The sequence below is a fragment of the Neurospora tetraspora genome (genome assembly GCF_033439725.1).
Source record: "Neurospora tetraspora strain CBS 560.94 chromosome Unknown B0H65scaffold_2, whole genome shotgun sequence".
Taxonomy (NCBI): Eukaryota; Fungi; Ascomycota; class Sordariomycetes; order Sordariales; family Sordariaceae; genus Neurospora; species Neurospora tetraspora.
In genome coordinates, this window is record NW_026944384.1 from 5,778,308 (window position 1) to 5,797,315 (window position 19,008).

Here is a 19,008-nt window from a genome sequence, read left to right on the forward strand (position 1 = left end):
AGCAAGGCCCGATGAACCATTTCGTATTCCCGTGGAATGAACCAAGACACGGGAATGCGGCTGCTAGCAGAAGCGTTGACATCAGTGGCACTGGGCCATCTAGAACGACAGGTGGTAACGTGTCTAAGGAGAATTCAATGACCCTCTCGGCTCCAACCGAGGGTTCAAATAGTATTCGGCTGATACGGAATGTGCTGAGCGAATGATCCCTTTCCTGTTGCTCCTTCGTGGCTAGGCTGCAGGCTCGGGGCCGCAGCCTGACGCACGCAACGCGACGCAGCGTAATGCCAGATCAACTGATCTGAAGCCAACAGAGAAACCCTGTGCGGCCTCCTGGACGCCTGCAGAAAAGAAAGGGGGAAAAAGAGAAAAGAGGGAAAATAAGAGACGAGGACCAGACACCCAACCCCTGAACCCTTGCAAATGAAAATCAAGAGGTATCAAAACATCCCAAGACCCTGATTAAAGCACGACCCCCAAACACCTTGCCAAACATAACATAACCTTGTACTCCCGCCCTTAGCCCAACGTCAGCACAACTGTGCCTTGTTGTTTGTGCATCCCGAAACCTTTAGCACCCTTCTCCCCATATCACACTAGGCAGTGCGTCCGTGTCCGTGAGATGTTGGTGCCCAGCCACCATGCCCACCACATCGCCCACCACTACGACCGTCGCGCCCATCACGGAATCCACCACCGCCGCCTCCAGAGCCACCAGAAGCAGCACCGCCGTATTGGTATGAAGAGGGGGCTTGAGGACCGTGAGGGCACTCTCTGTAGATCATGCCGTTTATACAGCTTCCACACCACCTAAGGATCGTCAGCATCAAGTCCAGAGCTGCCATAAACGTTGGTCTTCTAACATTAACTGGCGCATACTGCTAGCACAAGCTGTGCAATTTTCGGGTTGCACCATCCGTCCGCCGTACAAAAAGCATCCGCAGCTTTCGGGTTGCTGGTGGCTAGTCATGATGATGAACTTTTGTTGATGGGCAAGATAGTCCTGATTCTGCGAGGTAGATGGCGAGTCGTTTACCGAATGATAAAGAGGTTGGTGGTAAGATCAGATTATCTTGTCAGACTGGAGACTAATGAGACAGACAGAGCACGGCGTTGGATGAGCGGAGTTCTTATAATTATGGACCACGGCACGCACTCGGGATCTTCAGATACAAACGATTATGACTTACACAGAGACACCACCTCACCGCTAGACACTAACCTTTGCACCATATCCTGACGTAGCGTTGTCTACGCCGGTGTCTGGTATTCCTATCCCAGACCCGAAGCCGTTCCAGAGGGGTCTGCTGATCAACGTGGTTGACCGGTGATGATGCTGCCGCTCTGGGATGGGGGGTATGTTGGACCATCAGCGCCCTTTGGCCGGTACCATGGCACTCTCAAGCACATCGCGGTTGGGCCGATGGCACACAAGAGACGGGCCAATGTTGCCAGCGAAGTAAGCCTGTCCAGGTTCGACCCTGTATCAGAAACTGCCCTAGCTCCTTTTCTGGAAGGCATCTCCCGCCTTGTCTCGGTTGTGCTCATCCTGCTCTTTGCAGCAGCAACATGGACTTCCTCTCGGCATGCTTGAAATGTCGAGCGAGAGATTACCTCAAGCAAGATGCACTATCTCACCGAGTCCGCGATCCCGCACATTGCATTGGACGCTGCAGCTACCCGGCTCTGAGCTGTGCATCGAATGGCAACAAAAATTCATTACAGCCCTGATTGGAAAAGTCCATAGTCCGGCTTACTTGTGTCGACATACTACATAATTTTCTCTTGGGCTGGACAACAATAATAGCGGATGCGTGCATACACTTCCTCCAGTAATACGCAGAAATGCGGGCAGAGAGCGCCCGACAGACCGAGTTCTGCTACCTTACCAGGAACTCCACTACCTACCCACGGTAGCTTTCGCTATTGCGACCACTATCAAGCTTGGAAAAAGACTCCCAATGCTCCCCTCCATCGACCTATTTCATATCAGTACAGTGAGAAGTCGGTTGGGCTTAAACTGTCCATATGTGGCTTCTACTCCAAGCTATGAGACAACACTAAGTCGAGACATCTGGATACTGTCTCAGCAAGGACACGCACATCCCCTCTCGATGACAGGCCTACCAGTAAGGTGCGGCTCATACCGAAGCCAGCGGATAAGGTCACTTATGACTGGGATGGTGAGACCGGATGTTGCCCCAACTTGCCCAACCTGGTTGTTCCCCGCTATTCCTTCAGGCAATATTCTACCTCCTCTTCCTTTGTCCTGGTTGGGCATGCCATTGAGGTCTCTAGAAACCCTCGGATAACTTCGACAACATTCACAGTAGTTTTCCGTCAGTTGAGGATCCGGGAAGCGCGGTCTGTATTCCTTGAGCCATGGTTTCGGGGGTTACATACTTACGCCCCGTAAGGCCCTGTGTTCAGTCTATCGCCTTCCGGTCTCTATGGCCCTGTGTCCCGTGGAATCTCCCTTTCAGGCTTGCCTACCGGCCATCTCCAAGTCCTTCTCGATGGTATGCAGTGCTTCTCATCGATCATTCGACGGGAGTGGTGCGACCAACCAGACCAACTGGACATCTCCCCGTCAAGAACCTGAGCATTTTCAGGTTTTTGCGGGTGCCTTGCTCTCCAGCGATGGCTCAAGGTTGCAACTTTCACGGTTCTCAATGCAAGTTTTAGCACACCGATCCATTTGTGACAAGTCAGGTGTTACTTAACCAGACATATGTGCGTCTACATAGAAGCTTCGTCATGTGCCGGTCACCTCACTCGTCAGTGAGCTTCAAGGGCTAAGTCAACATCAACTTCCAACCCATTGTTCTCACTACGCCTGCATTATCTTACTTGGCTTGTGTGTGAGGTGCGCAACACTGACAACCAAATGTCTCAAGCACACCAAAGCCGGGGCTTCCGAAGATACCTTGCCCTTGTCTAAGAGCCGCTTGTTACACCTGGTTCGGTCGCTACGCCACTCCACCAGGTTCTCCAAACAAGCAAGCTGCCTGGCATGATGAGCGTCGTCGTCGAGTCTCTCTTCCGTATCAACTAGGCAGCTCTTCTGAGGATCAAGAGCTGAGATGGTCAGTCCGTTCTCACCAGGCGGTTGGATCATTGTAGGTGCGTCACCATGGTATGATGTCCTGTTTCGGTCGTTGCTCTGTATGACCACACCGATTGGGCGAAAAAGACCCTCCTTATCGAAATTAAAGCGTGGAAGTATGCTCGACGAGGATAACCACATAATTCAGGGCGCTTAGCACTGGAAGTGGGAGTAGAAACAAGGGCTGATGTGAACCAAACTTTCTCACACGGATGCATACTCAGCACATTTCGATCTTGGCAGTCCCCATTCACCATTCGCCATTCATCTTTCTACATTTTCGAGAGATTCTCTTGGCAGTTTCCCTTCCCCCTCACGTTTCGGCTACCTGCCGAACAGAAGAAAGATTCGACATTCGGTTGGCGGCACAACTCACCGGTCAACCTTGCGAGTTGCCATGTTCTCATTCCCCGGCTTCGTGTGCGGTACCCTACAGGGTCTGGACGTGACTTCGAAATCCATTGCGGGATAAAGACCGACAGCCTACAGGGTCTGGGCGCTGCCCTACATTGATTAAAATGGCGGATTCGAGGGAAGGGCGGGAAGAAAAAAGGAAGGAGAAGCCGCAAACACAAGTGCCGTGGTGTTCTGCCCTCTACAGTGTAGAAAGGGGAAAACTTCAGAAACGAACACAATGGACATTGTCGACGATTTGTGGCTACAGTAAGTTTCTACTTTACCCTCGCCGTCACCTTATGCTGTCAGTGTTCTATACTTGCCTCATTTTTCAGCATCGATCCCCTTCTTTTCCTTCACACCCAAAACAGTCTCACTTGAAAAAGCAAAGAGACCAGCTGCATCTCATACAGTGAACATCTGCGAGATGCAGGCTCAGCAGTTACCCTTTGTATGCATGTAGCTAGTAGCTGTCTAGCATGCGCATGAAGGGAAGGCCATCTCTTTCCTACGTCAAGCACTGTGTCCGGAACCTCAACTCCAAGACATCGGCGGCACGAATCACGGCCTCGGCCAGCACCGGGCCAGTTACTCAACCAACCAACCCATTAACATTCCACTCGGTCGGATAGTTCCACTCGGTCGGATAGTGGGATTGGGAACAAAAGGGATTAGCGCTTCAGCCAGAGAAGGACCCAAAAGCTGTGGGCTTGACTTGATATGTTTCAGGTGATAAGGACACAATTGGAAGGGATTGATGGAAAATGCATGATCTTTTCTGCGCTTTTCTTCAGCTCATCCACTATGCGGAGTAATTCACTCCGTCAACCACCGAGTGAACGAGCCATACACCGGATGGAGAGACGAATAACGGAGTAGTGTCCTGAAGGACGGGTTCTGAGGTCACAGGCAACGGATGGGTGATCTTCAAGACAGACAATGCCATCAGGCAAGGCAAGGCAACCACAAGGCGACCGCTCGCCCGGTCTGCTTTCCATCAGTCATGATTATCTTCCATCTTCATCTTCCGGCTCTGAGTAACAGTAAGCAGGTAAGGCGAGCTTTGGGCCTCAACTTACGTGGGGGAACAAGAGACGGGTTGGAGCCAAACGTTCATCCGCCTGGAGTCGGTGACCGGAACCGGACTGACCGACTGGACTGACTCGATTCGATTGGGCGATGCGGCGATTGCAGAGTAGAGGTGGTTCGGGTGTCATGCCATGAGGCTGATCATCTGGTATGACGTCGGGAATGGGGAGAAGCGGGTTGAAGCGCTGGAACCGCGGTTAATGCGGTTCTGTGATGGGTTGAGGTACGTCCGTCCGTACCTGCCAACTTACAGCTACAATGCTTGCTCTTGACACTCGACTATTTCCGTCAACCCAGGCCGGGTGGGTAGTACACCCGTGCGGATGTTGGTTGATGGGTAGGTAAGGGATGGATACACAAATAGGAAAGCATCAGTCTGGTGGTGTTCTTTTCCACTTATAGGCCATCCTAACGGTCACATCAACCGCCCGCTTACCCGCCCATTCCCACTAACCCACTCCACCAACTCCAACTCCTGTTACGGAACGTGGGAAAGAGCACATGGTCACAGCCTCAGGGCATTCCAGTCGCAAGCTTTACCTCGACCTCCTCCCGTTCATCCCGTCAGATCCACCGGCAGATGCCCCATCCTATGCCTTACTCCGGAAGGGAACCCGATGATGGCTACCCAACTGCCCATTTACGCACACATCATATCTGTCCATTTGGCTACTATACACTCACTAATCATCCGTTCGGCATTCTCCATCCGGGAATCAGAAGTAACGTCACCAACCCTTACCCGCCCGCCGCCAAGCAGCTGATCAGATCAGATATCGCGCTCAAACTCGCTATAACCCTCCCTAGTTATCCGACCAGATCCCGAGTAGGTCCCGACCAGGGTCCGGAAAGGGGTCCGAACAGGGTCACAGGCCGAACCGCCTGCCTTCCCCTAGTTCTTTTCTGCCTGTCCTGCCTGCCCTGCCTCGCCTGCCTCGCCTGCCTAGCTTGCCTAGCTTGCCTTCCCTGCCCTGCCGCCGTAAGCGCGACACATGCACGGGAGCTAGAGAGCCAGGGAACTAGGGGGCCAAGGAACTACCTGGGGCGGATGTTGCCTTCACTTCCGTCACTTCCGTGATCCGTCTGGAGTCGCATCTCGTGGACAGGCTCGTGGGTAGCCTTACCCGATATGGGGATGTGCATCTCCGTGGCCTGTTTGGGTGGCCTGTTTGGGTGGCCTGGACGGGCGGTCTGGACATGTAGCCTGGATGGCCTCGGCCTCGATCTGATCTGGCTGATAGGTACTCTTAGACTGCGTACCTACCCAATCTACCTACCTCCCTATAGCCGTTACGTTCCATTTTGAGCACGAGGAAGATGAAAGATCCCGTGCCTAGGCCGAGATCGTGAGCAAGCGTAAAATAAACTCCTTCCCCGTTCGCTTCCTGTGTCCGAATTTACGGAGGATGCCGACTGCTATCTAGAGTAGAGTAGTAGACAGACAGATCCCGTACCCGCTCTGGGCATGGACAGCCTGGACTTGCAGTGCTACGCTAGGCGGAAGAAGCAAGGCGGAAGTCTTCGAGCGGGTGGGAAGAAGGAATGGAGGAAGCCGTGAAGACAACCTCTCACTGACATTTCGCAAGCGGTTAGACGGAGAAGAAGGCTCTTAGGAAGGCGGTAAGCGGGTATCTGGAGCTGAGGTTAAACGAGCTGAGTATGTTTCCTTTCCTTCTGATGGTTGCCAGCTGTTGTCTATCTGGTCTTCTTTCTACATTTCTCCTGCCTCCCTGCCTTCTTGCCCTACGTCTGTCTCAAGATGTTTTTGAGGTGCTGTAGTCTACAGCAGCGTTCAGTTAGGGGAAGTACCAAGGCCATTGTGCTTTGACAGAATGTTCATATGGATTTCCAAGCATCCCTACCAAAGGAAAAGGATTTGGCAGTGTACATGAGGATTCAGGTCCCTGGCATCGCACCCGAAAGGTATAAAAGAAGTTCCTTTGCTGGCCAAGCCCCTCGTCCCGGCCATTCTTCGTTTTCCGAAGAGCATGTCCGTGATGCTCGACCAATTTATCACGGTAAGGCGCCCTGAAGAGGTAGCGAAAAGGCCAAACCGAAAGAGCCAGGCCCCACAACAATTCAGGACGGGCTCGAAATGGCGATGTTCAAAATATCAGCAGCAATTTTGTTCGAGACAAAGAGAATGCGTGAAAGCTGCGAAAAGGAAGCATGCATAAGAAGGTTCGTATCTGAGAGCGGAAGGCAAAAAAAACCTCAAAAAACATACAACACCTGGGATTCGCTGGTCGTCACCGACCCAACTACTAGTCAGGCGATATGGTAGCTTAGCTATCGGAGTCGGAAGGATATGAACCGGGTCTTTTAATCACGTGGTAGGGTCAAAAAACTGAACCACCAGCTCCCATATCCATATCGTTCGGACGGAGGCAAGACGGTAAGTGGGGAGGCGGCGCTAAAAGGATGAATATAATTGGGCGGATTACGAGAAAAGTTGACCGTCCTGACACTGCGGCTAGATCTTTTACACGGGTAACACCAAGATTGCACTCGGTCAGAAGACCATTCCTGATTGGTTCCTAGTACCTCGGCCCAGTTATGTGTAATGAATGGATGAGGTTCTACAAAGGAGAGAAAAGTAGCTCGCATAGCGAGGAAGACTTGCTTGAGTCTGTTGTACGACACCCATGCGTCGCCTGCGCCCCCTGAGGCGTTACCCCACGCTGTCAGCACTAGCCACGTAGACGGCGCTGGAGCCGTCGACTAGGTGTCCATACTGTCAGAACGTCTGAGTGGAGACCCAGACCCCGCATCTTCGGGCGCCAGCCCCGTAACAGACTTCAACAAAGCATTTTTTTGTGCGGTATGGACAACTACCTTATGTCTCCTGGTCGGTGCAATCGCCGCTTGGCGTCAGTTCTATGCGCTCATAGGTCCCAAAGGAAACGAAAAGTAAGGCATCAACGCATTGTCCGCTTAAGAACACTGCTTATCGCAACGGCTCGGTTGTTGACAACACTGACAACCCAGACTCCACTTTGATTTGCAGGTTCCACTCCGACTTGCAGCCCTACCCGCGCCACGCCCCCATAAGTGGTGCAAGCTACCAGGCCGCTGCTGGTATACATGAATGCTCGGCCTCTAGAAAAGAAATGTCGTTTGGGTGATTGGCGTGTAATTAGGAGGAAGCCGTCAGCCATTTCGCGCCTGACAAGGTGACAACACAGAGAGCCCCATGCTCCATCATAGCCTCGAGAAAACACAGTGTCCTAGTTTCTTTTCCTTGTTTTGTCCTAGATGGCAGGAGAGAGGAATTCCCGGCACTTTCATAAACTCGATCCATTGATCATCAAACATAGCATCCGCTACCTTTGAGACAAAACGCCGAAACAAAACGATCATCTTCAAGTGCCTCACTATGTCACCTCAGTCAAGACGTTCCTTCAAAGCTACGATGCGGCTCGTGGCCGGTGTCCGGAACAGTATGGGACGACTTTCGCAGGTCACGAACAGGCTGCTGAGAAAGTATAAACCCGACGGCGCATCCAAGGCGGCTAGCGGAGTCTCATCTCCGCCTGCGACCCCGCCAACCGCACCAGCCTTACCGTCCGCGTCGGCGCTAGCTTCCGCTTCCGAAATCCCCCCAGTCCCGACAATTATAGCGCATCCGCCTCCCGAGGAGATCGTGCTGTCTGGCCACCGCTTCCGACACGGCCTCTTCCCCAAGCCACGATGTCGATCCGTGGGGCCAGGCATACAAGATATTCCGGGAGCGGGAGCCCGAGCTGACGGCAGACTACGCGAAGCATCTGGCCTCCGTGCAAGGCGACCCCCCAGCCAGCATCGACCTTTCAGTGCCGCGGTCCGTCGAGTCAATCATGACGCAGCTGTTAGAAGATCGGGAGAAGAAGCAGTGGCGAGTCTCGCTTCTGGGGGGTGGATTTAAAGATACGAGAGCAGGCGGAGAAGTTGGCAAAGTTTCTCCTCTGGTCCGACCCGATAGTCAAGGACGCTCTCAGCGCTCAGCCGTACACGGCGCTGGCATGGACCGGTGTTTCGTTGCTTCTCCCCGTAGGTCTTATGATCTTCCCAGCTCCTATGCGCATGCTTACCGGAGCAGCTCCTCACAAGCGGTACCACCCAAAACGAGGCCATGCTAAAAGGCTTCAATTTAATCGGCAACCTCCAAATATATTGGCGAATCTGCGAAGAGACCTATCTCCAATCCGAACATCGACAATATTACAAACGCCTCGTCGAACCCTTGGCCAAGGTCTATTCGTACATCATCGAATATCAAGCCCGCGTCATATGCCATCTCTCCATAGCCCAACTCTCGCGCGCGTGGCAAAACGTGGCCGGCTGGAACGACTGGGATAATAAGGCAGCAGAGATTGATAAGTTGAGTAAAGACTGCAGCGGCTGCATCGTTCATCTCAATGAAGGGGAAATCAAGGAACGCTGGAACTGCCAGCTGCAAGAGATACAACAGTCGCGGACCATTCTCGGCGAGATCCGGGGGATTCTTGAAAGAGGTGGGAGGCAGACCCAGAGAATCTACGAGGACCAGAAGGAAAGAGCTCTCCTTGAAGATCTCGCGTCCGACTACGAAGGTTACAAAAACTTCAACCGGCCTAAGGTGGAAGGCACATGCGAGTGGTTCTTCGACGATGACAGATTCCGTAAGTGGCGAGACAGCAACACGTCCAGCCTTCTCTGGGTCTCTGCCGGCCCTGGGTGTGGAAAGTCGGTCCTGTCGCGGGCTCTGATCGACGACCATCGGCTATCCACGAACGTTACGACCTCGACCGTCTGCCATTTCTTTTTCAAGGACGGAGATGAACGCCGCATGCACAGCACCAACGCCTTGTGTGCCATCCTCCACCAGCTTTTCACGCAGAACCCTGCCGGCGGCCTGATCGGAAATGCGCTGCCCCGCCACAAGAACTACGGTGAAAAGCTGACCCAAAACTTCTCTGAGCTCTGGCGAACCCTGCTGGAGTGTGTCAGATCCTCGGACACTGGAGAAGTCGTTTGCATCCTCGATGCTCTTGATGAATGCGATAAAAGTAGCCGGAAGGAATTGATCAACAAGCTTAAAGACTTCTACTACCAGCCGCACCATCTGGCCCACTCGTCTTCGAAGCTTAAGTTTCTCATCACCAGTCGTCCATACGACCATTTAGAGGCTAATTTTGGGAATTTCCCTACGACAAAGTATCTGCGATTCGATGGCGACGACAAGTCTGCCGACATCGGCCGCGAGATCCATCTGGTCATCGATGAGCGCGTAAATACAGTCATGGGTAGTTTCAACGCTGATGATCGACGCAAGATTTCCCAGCGCCTCAAGAGCATGGAGAACCGCACATACCTGTGGCTTTATCTCATATTCGACATAATCGAGGAGAACCTGAGTCGATACGGGAAGCGGTCAAGCGTTGAGAGCCTATTGTCTGATATTCCATCCCAGGTGTCTGAAGCGTACGAAAAGATCTTGAGCAGAAGCCAGGATGAAGTACAAACCGATATACTTCTCCGAATCACCCTCACCGCTGCACGGCCCCTGACTCTCGACGAGGCGAACGTTGCGTTGACGTTAGCTTTACAGAAACAACGGTTCGCATCATACGCGGCCGTTGAATCAGAATTGTGGCCAAGAGACAACTTCCGAAGCATCGTCAAAAACTTATGCGGCCTCTTCATCAGCGTCTACGACTCAAAGCTGTCTTTCATTCATCAGACAGCGAGGGAATTCCTCACCAATCCTCAACGACAAGGCAAGTGGGAAGGGCGCTTGAACATGCCAAAGTCGCACAGCACGATGTCACTGGTCTGCCTTCACTATTTACTCCTGCCAGATCTCGCAACACCAGTTCAGAACTCTCCCGGTAGTCAAGAACGCTCATTCTTCCCCTACGCAGCTGTCCACTGGCCTTCGCACCACATCTCGCAGGAAGATGTCCTTGCAGACCGATCACGGAAGGATGCGCGCGCGCTCTGTAATGTGGTTGGGAAGGCGATGGTTTGGGCGCCTAACTACTTCGAACCGAGGTGGATCAGTTGGCAAAATTGGACTGATTTGGCTCTGGCGAGCTATCTGGGTCTAAGGCTGGTCGTCGAAGATATCTTGGCCAAGGAGAAAATAGATGTTAACGCACAAGGCGGAGAGTACGGCACGGCGCTCCAGGCGGCCTCCTTCCAAGGCCATAAAGAGATCGTCGAGATGCTGCTCGATAAGGGCGCCGACGTTAATGTACAAGGCGGAGACTACGGCACAGCACTCCAGGCGGCCTCGAGAGAAGGCTACAAAGAGATCGTCGAGATGCTGCTCGATAAGGGCGCCGACGTTAATACACAAGGCGGATACTACGGCACGGCGCTCCAGGCGGCTTCGGCACGAGGCCACAAAGAGGTCGTCGAGATGCTGCTCGATAAGGGCGCCGACGTTAATGCACAAGGTGGATGGGAGGAGGCCGAGAAGCTGTTTGTGCAGGTAATGGAGACTCGCAAGCCGAAGCTCGGGGCCGATCATCCCGACACGCTGATGAGCATGGCCAACCTAGCATCAACCTACAGGAACCAGGGCCGGTGGGAGGAGGCCGAGAAGCTGGAAGTGCAGGTGATGGAGACTCGCAAGGCGAAGCTTGGGGCCGATCATCCCTCGACGCTGACGAGCATGGCCAACCTGGCGTCGACGCTTTGGAACCAAGGCCGGTGGGGGGAGGCCGAGAAGCTGTTTGTGCAGGTGATGGAGACTCGCAAGGCGAAGCTTGGGGCCGATCATCCCTCGACGCTGACGAGCATGGCCAACCTTGCTTTCACGTGGAATAGTCAAGGTCGACATGAAGATGCCCTAGCGTTGATGCAAGACTGTGTTGAGGCTCGGCAGCGAGTCCTTGGGCCTGAGCATCCTGACACGCTGTCGCCCTTGGCTACTGTGTCGGAATGGAGTAGCTAGGCTCATCTTAATTCTTCTTGCTGTATAGTGCAATCTGAAGGCCTCCATTCGGTTAAACTACCGGTAAAGTTTCTAATCTATATATCTGCATCCTATCGAGACGAAAGGCTTTCACGTCTTCGTAGTTCAGGGCTAACATGTTTGAAAACTTGTTTTTGAGCGTTCAGCACTGGGCAGGTTGGTGAACTCAGCAGAATGGGACTCCATGTACTTTTTCGCAGCTCTGATTTCCCTCTCAGGGACTCGGGTATCAAGTATGCGAATATTCTTGGCACTATCCGGACAACATTGCAGAAATTCCATCATCGTAAGGTGAATGATGGTCCGGCTGAGCAGACCCTTGTAGTTAAAGAGGCCTTCTCCCTTCACACTATAGTTATGTTTCCCCGGTTAGTTCAGTACGGGGCATTCAAAGCCTAGAGGTGCTATCGACGTTGGAAACGTATGACGTGCGGCCAAATTTCTCCCGATATCTCGCACGGAAGTCCTCACAACTATGATACGCGTCGTAACACTGAGCGGCTACTGCCTGGAGGAGGGAGGTGGGTATTAGCTAAATGTCTAGTATTTGTACAAGTTCGTCAGACAAGGCAGAATACGAGCCTATCTGCCTCGTTAACAAGATAGAGAGAGGAAGAGCAAATTAGAGGAAGAGCAAATTAGAGGAAGAGCAAGTTAGAGGAAGAGGGAGGAAGAGGGAGGAAGAGGGAGGAAGAGGGAGGAAGAAGATAGGAGGTTGAAGGCAGGGGAAGCAAGGGACCAGTTTGAGGCCAATCAGCGTTCCAAATCGAGAGCCTTCCCCGAGATGGTTACGGGTGATTGTCAAGGATGGTAAGTCGCCGGAGAAGGTGTTTTCCGAATGAAAAAGAAAGGAGAGAGAAACCCAAATCACCCAAACAAGGCAGCAGGATGCTTGTCGTCAGATCTCTATCCCAAATTGTATCGATGCCAATGCAACTTGTTCAGCCGACTTCATGTCTCTCCCGACAGCGCAACCATCCAATATCTGCGAGCGTCTGCATGACAACCACCGCAGATGATAGTACTGGTACGGTATGGATGACCGAAAGGGCCTTTTAGATGCCAATCCACCATGGTCGAAGACGTTTATGCTCCCAGTGCGAAGCCGTCGGCGGAGGCAGAGTAATCAGTCCGAAGGAGGGGGACAAAGTCTGGCTAAGCCTGTTAAGCCAGCGGGATGACCGGGAAGTTCGCAGACAATCCAAGATCCGCGTGAATAACATAGGCCCTCACTGCCGTAGCCTGCAGCATGGAGTGGGGCTTCGGGCAGGATGTGATGCTTCGAGCCTATAAAGTAAGAGAAGGCATTAATAGATGTGTCGTATTCCCACGGTGGCCATGAGCACGGCTGAAAGATCGATAAGGCTCGGTTCAGTCTGGGGAAGTGGGAGGTACCCCTGTGTACTTTTGGCTCTCGATATGAAGGACACACAATTTGTGTTGCGATCCCAAGGCGTGTAGGTTTCTGTTAGCCCACTTAGCTTGGCAATACCCTGAATTCCAAGAACCAATGACCCGATCAGCCTCTCTCTTCACACACATCGGAGAATGTGAAGCCGACCGCTTGGTCACACTACTCCTGAATGTTGGTGTTGGAGCGGCAAGGGTTCAGGCCTTTGACTTATCTTTAGCTTTGCTAGCTTTGCCAAAAAGGATCGGGGCATGGAAGAATAAGAAATACTCCCGTCATGATCAAGCGAAACCTGAGCGAGATCATTTATATATCCGGCCTCCAAACCACCGAAAGGACGACAGAGATCAAGATCCAGACCACGATAAGCATCTACAACAAGAAGTTAGCAGCACGCTCTGACTTGACAAATACAAGCCTACCTTCCGAGTGAGAACGTACTTTGCACACCCCGAGTGGCAACATCAGAACAACCTCAACACAAACATCACCAAGACATCACCGTTCCTCCATATACCATCAAGATGTGCCACGGACACCCCGCCGGAATACTCATGCGGCCATACTTCGCTGCGCTGGCACTATTGCCCAGCAGCCAAGATCGACCTCAATACGGGATACCAAGAGCAATGCAGCAACACGACCATGGCCAAAGAACAGCCCTCAAACGCCGGTTGTCCCTTGCAGAACTGTGACTTCAAGAACACCAACGGCAACTGGACATTCTGCCAATGCGGCTCCCCAAATACAACCGGGTGGTGTGGCGGCATGCTGCCGAGCCCGCGATGGGAGAGAAATGCCCTTACCAACGAGTGGCAGTACATCCAGACCTGCGATCACATGTGCTGCAGGAACTGTCCTAGAGAAGGTATGTGGTGGACCCTCCTCCAGTGACCTGAGACCTCGGACTTCGGTAGCAATAAGCTAACAGACAAACCAGCACCTGCTCCCGGCTCTGCTCCTGAAAGCTCCAGGAAGAAGAGAAAGGATTCCAGCAAGCGCGGTACAAGGGGCCCCAAAGATGGTGTATCCATGACCGCAGAGGAGGCCGGACAACCAACATCTTACGACATTGCGCTGGACTACAGCGGCAAGGAAAAGAAGCACAACAAGGATAAGGAGTTGTCGTCAAAGTCGAGGTCCCGGAGGCACTAGCCTGTTGGAGTGTCCCGAGGAAGAATGTTTGTGTGAACATGGGAAGTTGGACGTTATGACGGTGGATGCATTGCTTTGATTTTTTGGTGCGAGTCATTGAACTTTGGAGCCAAAACTGGGAGGCTGCCTTCTCTTTGATGGTACCCGTGGATACATCATCCACCACGTTTTTAGGGTTGGGCGGCGTCGATTGTTTTTCAGAGCATACGGCCAGCATGCATCGAGGGCGCACAAAAAGAAAGGACCGTGACTTAACTGGGAGGATGGATGAATGGTGGGGGAAGCAATAGCAACACCAACGGCGTTTCCTTGGTTCAGATTTCTTGTTAATCTTGGGCGGGTTTTGGATCCGGATTTTGTAATCAGGGGTTTTCGGTCTGGGGGCCTCTGGGCGGCAGGGTCTCAACGTGTGCGTTTGCTTTTTGTTGTCTCATCATAACAGGTTGTTGTTGTTGTTGGTAATCAGGGCCAACAGCCGGGGGTCTAATCAAATATCTTGAACTTCGCTTCTTCGTCTTTGGTGCTCCTGATCTCCAATGGTCTTGTGACGTAAATGACCAAGGTGGCGTTGTTGAGGACTTGACTTGGGTTGTGGTGTTGATGCTGTTGACGATAATGGCAGCCATACCCGTTGTCTTGCGGCGGCTAAAGTGTAAAAAGGTCTTGACCTATTGCGTGCTGTATTTGTATGGTGGAAGCCATGTTGATGCCAACAGAGCATTGTCGGTGGTGAAGACGGGAATGGGAGAGAAGACCAGGGAAAGTGAATGAGTGGAAAGAGGTATGAGTAAGTGGGCAAGCGGGCAGCGATGGAATAATAAAGAACAGGACCATGCTGATGCAGATGCTCTTAGCCGCAATTGACAAGTACTGGCGAGCCGCCACGGGAGTGATGAATAATTGATATGAAGCTATCGCATGTGGGCAAGCGGTGAAGCCGGCATCTCTTGTGAGACCGTCGTGTGTCAAACAGTCTCAATCGGTCCAAGTCGGCAGCGTGCTTTTCACTTTCGGGGCCCTGCATGTGTAACCGGACTGTGTACGAAGTTGGGGTGATGTTGGAATATTTGGGTCTTGTTTGCCCATAGCAGATCCTTTGGTGTTGAGGCTATCCAGGATAGAGTTAACAGTGAGGATCAGGGTGGTTGCACAGCCATGGTTGGTAGACAGCCAATGTCCGGGTCCATAAATAGTGGGTCTTTGTTTACTCTCTCTAACTCTTCTTTCAATAACCAGCATTTGTTGTTTACCGTCTTCTTTGCCCATCCATTTTCCACACAATCAGCAATTCCCAGCACGCCCGATATACAGAGACTCCCCTCTGGTAGTGAGCGTTGCCAGTGATGCGGTAGAGGTTGGAAAGCGAGGGGAGGTCGGCAGTGGAGGCTGGGTTTAACCAGGTTGGATTGAGGAAGAAGTAAGAGAATGGGGATATGGAGAGCCGGAGGCATGGGGATATGAAGCGGAGAGAGGATATTGAATGGTAAAGGAAAACGATGAAAATGATGCCATTTTTACTCATGCCAACATTAAGGGTCATGCACAATGCCTTGTGCAGCGCCATGCGATCGGCTGCCGTGTGATGAACGTTGTACCCGTCGTCTTACATGTGGCCACCAGTGTTCAAGTCTGTGTGGGGAAGAGTGTCCGCAGGATTATTGCCAGGTGTGCTGCTCCCGCAAAGACGACCGGGTCGACCTGCTGGAGTTCAAGACTTACGAAGAGATCGATCTCAATGAAACCCCCATTGTGGTTTTGGGCTGCGGTCATTTCTTCACTGCCGAGACCTTGGACGGCTTGGTGGGGATGCATGAGGTCTACACTACTGGCAAGACAGGCCGTTACAATGGATTGCAAGACATAGCTATAGTCACAACCAAAACACAGAAGAAACTAAGAGAAGAAATACACCATGCTGGGAATGTTATGAAGATTGTAGAAGAATACGATGGATTTTTTTGTTTTCTACCCTTTGGGCGGCGTATTGGGTTCTCGTTGAAGAAAATAATAAGGCTTCAACAAGTCGGCATCGAAGCATTCCTTACGACTGTTGCTTCCCATCCAAATTCGACTTTCTTATCTCAAGGAAACACAGAAGCGCGGTCTTGTTTGCAGGCAGTCTTCGTCTCTCAGGGTTGATGTAGGCTCTGCCTAGTACCAAGGTCAACAGAACCAGGCTAAGAGCGTGAACGTGTGGAAAGGGTAGGAAGCGATACTTCTACGACCTCTGAGTCAGACTTGTTTACTGACGGCGCATGGCTAGAATCCGATATGCAACCGCAGCGAGATGGCAATCGCGGCGGACTGGGGCACTTACAAGTCAACGGGCTGCTCAGCAACACCATCAATGACCTTAGCATCCGCCTCCTCCAGAAGCTTTTGCGCCTTCGCAATTCTCTCCCTCAACTTCGCGAATTGATCCGTAAGACGCGGGAAGACCATCAAAGCCGCCGTAGGCAGTTGCAGAAGCAGCGACATTGGCGGGGGGGCTCGATACTCCTGGTTGGAAAGAGGTCTTCATGGCTGTGCCGCCGGCATAAGGGAGGGAGGAGCGGGAGGTACCGGTTCTGGCTGTGGGGTTTGGCAACAAGCGATCGGCGCCGGTACTAGTGGTGGGTAGGGACGCAGTACCGGAGAAGGAAAAGCTGGGGGACTGGGATTCGGTTGTAGTAGGAGTTCCGTGGCCATGATGGGCACCACTATAGTGTGCCGGGCGATGGACGAGGCTCGAGCTGCCATATCCCCCGTAAGATTATGGAGCTGAGTCCATATATACACCGCCATAAGGAGTAGTTTTTCTAGAACTCCAACTAGGAACCATGCCCACAATCTCATGAGCCATGGCATGCACCGGCGGGTGCCCCGCTGCCGTATAATCAGCAAACTGACTGCCCACACCAACAGCGGTAAGATCGCCGTAGGGGTTGGGAGCCGACGCGTAAGTGGCTGTGGCAGGGAAGTCCTGTTTATGACTAGTCGGCGGCGGGGCTTGATGGTGACCGTAAGGGTAACTACGATGGTCGCTGACACCAACAGCCCCAAGGTGTTGGCCGTAGGGAATGATGGTTCCGTTGGCGTGTCGGGCATCATTGACGGAGTAGCCGATGGTAGAAGTGGTATCGGGCTTGAGGGGGATGTTGTGGGACGAAACCTGTGATATAATTTGGGGGTTAGTGACGGTGATGCAAACAGATCGGAAGAAGCAACAACAGTCTATACTAACCCGGAGGAAGAGACACGGCTCTACCCTTGCATTCTTACAGTTCGTACAGGGTTGGCCTTGGCCCAAATCGCCACTGCATCTGATCTTGCGTCTGCGGCAACGCTCGCACTGATGGCTGTCAGCTTTGATCAAGAAGTGAAGTCAGTGAGATTGTCAGTCAGAGATAACCTACAGCAACAACCCTCTTCTTCTTCTGGGACCGCGACTCCATATTCACTGCTGATGAAGACCCTTGATCAGTTATGGTAAGAGCTCCAACACCAAATGCAGCAGATGCTGAGCCTATTATCCCTTGAGAGTATGACCGTGGTGGGAGTGGGTGGAGTGATGGTCCGAGGAAGAGTAACTGCTACATTGTTTGGTGGAATACGGACCGCCGTGGCAAATAAGTCTGTTTGACTAGGCAATCCTCGAACGAAGGGTTTGGACGTGTGAGAATGCGAGAAAGCGAGAGAATGCCGTGCCGCAGACGGAAAGTGATTAAAGACTGATCGATTATGTCGAGGGTTACTCGGCTATTGTGAAGGGGCAGTGACCTGCAAGTTTTGATAGTCAAAGAGAAAAGCGGATACAGAAAAAAGAGAAGAGGTTTTGCAGGAGATGCCATACTGTTTATAACTCGGTCTCACCTGGTTCACTTCATACTCTGATGACAGAATAAGTCAACAAGCCCTCCTGCCCCCTTGTCCGGATTGCCCAAGTAGTCAACACTGAAATGATCGGCCGGCCCCTGCCTCGTTGCCCACTCAGTCCGGTCCAAGAAATTCTTCATGCGCACGGTCGCGGAGAATGTAGAGATAGGCATTGCCAACAGACCATTCCGGGTAGGAATGAAGGACTTTCGGATGCCTGGCAGACTAGTCGTTGTCGTCAGAATGAAGCACGAGTCCTTATTTCCTCTTGCATGTCACATTGTGGCGCTATGAGAATTGTCACTAAGGGGCGGTGTGTTGTCTGTAAATTAAGCTAGATTGTTGCGCCGCTGCCTAGCCCAAGGCTTCATCTGGAACTCGCTAGGCTGCAAGGGTTGATATCATGATGTAATGATCGCTACTGAAAGAGCGGTTTGGTATAACTAGGTGAACAAAAGAAACCTACCTTCACTAACCTACCTTCACGAATCTACCTTCATTAATATACCTTCACTAACCTGCAGCCTGACCGGGTTGCTAGCGACCCGGATCTTACCGCTGTGGCTTTTCGGGCATGAAACCCCAACCAACGGATGCCAATTAGACTCCCTCACGTTCATAAACAAAGGTTGGTAGACGGACGGACCCTTGCTTGCACTCACCTTGTCTTACACACGAACAAGAACGTCGCCAACCATAGATCGCCGTTATAACCTACCTCGCTTAATACAGACAGCTTGACCGGTTCCATCTCTTAAGCCACAGCTGTACGTAGCTCAGTGAATTCGCCGGCCACACTTACCACCATTTTACCGTTTCAGTACCCCTCGGGTAGCTGACAAGCTGGCAGCCGGCAACGATTACGAACTTAATAACACGCAGTCTCAGGGGTAAGAGAGTTGGCATAAGTATTAGAAAGCAGGCTCGGATTCGACTCCAGTAGCGACTCTTGGTATTAAGGTCTCCTCCACCTTCACTTACTTCTCGGACAACCCTACGTAAGAACATCTAAGTACTACTCGATCCTCTTTGATTTCTTAGTGTGTTAGGATACAA

At 52.1% G+C, this 19,008-nt stretch overlaps 3 protein-coding genes across 3 annotated transcripts; 2 read left to right on the forward strand and 1 right to left on the reverse strand.

The window, feature by feature from the left end:
• The first annotated feature begins 8,088 nt into the window (after nt 1-8,088).
• On the forward strand, nt 8,089-11,732 carry B0H65DRAFT_137399 (uncharacterized protein). The gene is made up of 2 exons (XM_062820895.1): nt 8,089-8,620; nt 8,713-11,732. The coding sequence occupies exons 1-2, from the start codon at nt 8,428-8,430 to the stop codon at nt 11,508-11,510; spliced, it is 2,991 nt and encodes a 996-aa protein (XP_062685155.1). The 5' UTR covers nt 8,089-8,427; the 3' UTR covers nt 11,511-11,732.
• A 1,841-nt stretch (nt 11,733-13,573) lies between these two features.
• On the forward strand, nt 13,574-14,407 carry B0H65DRAFT_137360 (uncharacterized protein). The gene is made up of 2 exons (XM_062820894.1): nt 13,574-13,810; nt 13,883-14,407. The coding sequence occupies exons 1-2, from the start codon at nt 13,588-13,590 to the stop codon at nt 14,095-14,097; spliced, it is 438 nt and encodes a 145-aa protein (XP_062685156.1). The 5' UTR covers nt 13,574-13,587; the 3' UTR covers nt 14,098-14,407.
• Nucleotides 14,408-16,450: 2,043 nt separating this feature from the next.
• Nucleotides 16,451-17,531, reverse strand: B0H65DRAFT_546861 (uncharacterized protein; the record flags this gene model as incomplete). Its single annotated transcript, XM_062829469.1, has 4 exons — nt 16,451-16,750; nt 16,874-17,248; nt 17,359-17,442; nt 17,493-17,531. 4 exons carry the CDS (start codon nt 17,529-17,531, stop codon nt 16,451-16,453), a joined length of 798 nt encoding a protein of 265 aa, XP_062685157.1.
• Nucleotides 17,532-19,008: the final 1,477 nt, after the last annotated feature.

What these genes read in the sequence shown, in the direction of transcription:
- B0H65DRAFT_137360 (XM_062820894.1), top strand. Translation starts at nt 13,588, where the DNA reads ATGGCCAAAGAACAGCCCTCAAACGCCGGTTGTCCCTTGCAGAACTGT. An exon ending in CAGGAACTGTCCTAGAGAAG is followed by an intron (nt 13,811 to 13,882) that starts GTATGTGGTGGA and finishes CAGACAAACCAG; the next exon opens with CACCTGCTCCCGGCTCTGCT.
- B0H65DRAFT_137399 (XM_062820895.1), top strand. Translation starts at nt 8,428, where the DNA reads ATGACGCAGCTGTTAGAAGATCGGGAGAAGAAGCAGTGGCGAGTCTCG. An exon ending in GTGTTTCGTTGCTTCTCCCC is followed by an intron (nt 8,621 to 8,712) that starts GTAGGTCTTATG and finishes CCATGCTAAAAG; the next exon opens with GCTTCAATTTAATCGGCAAC.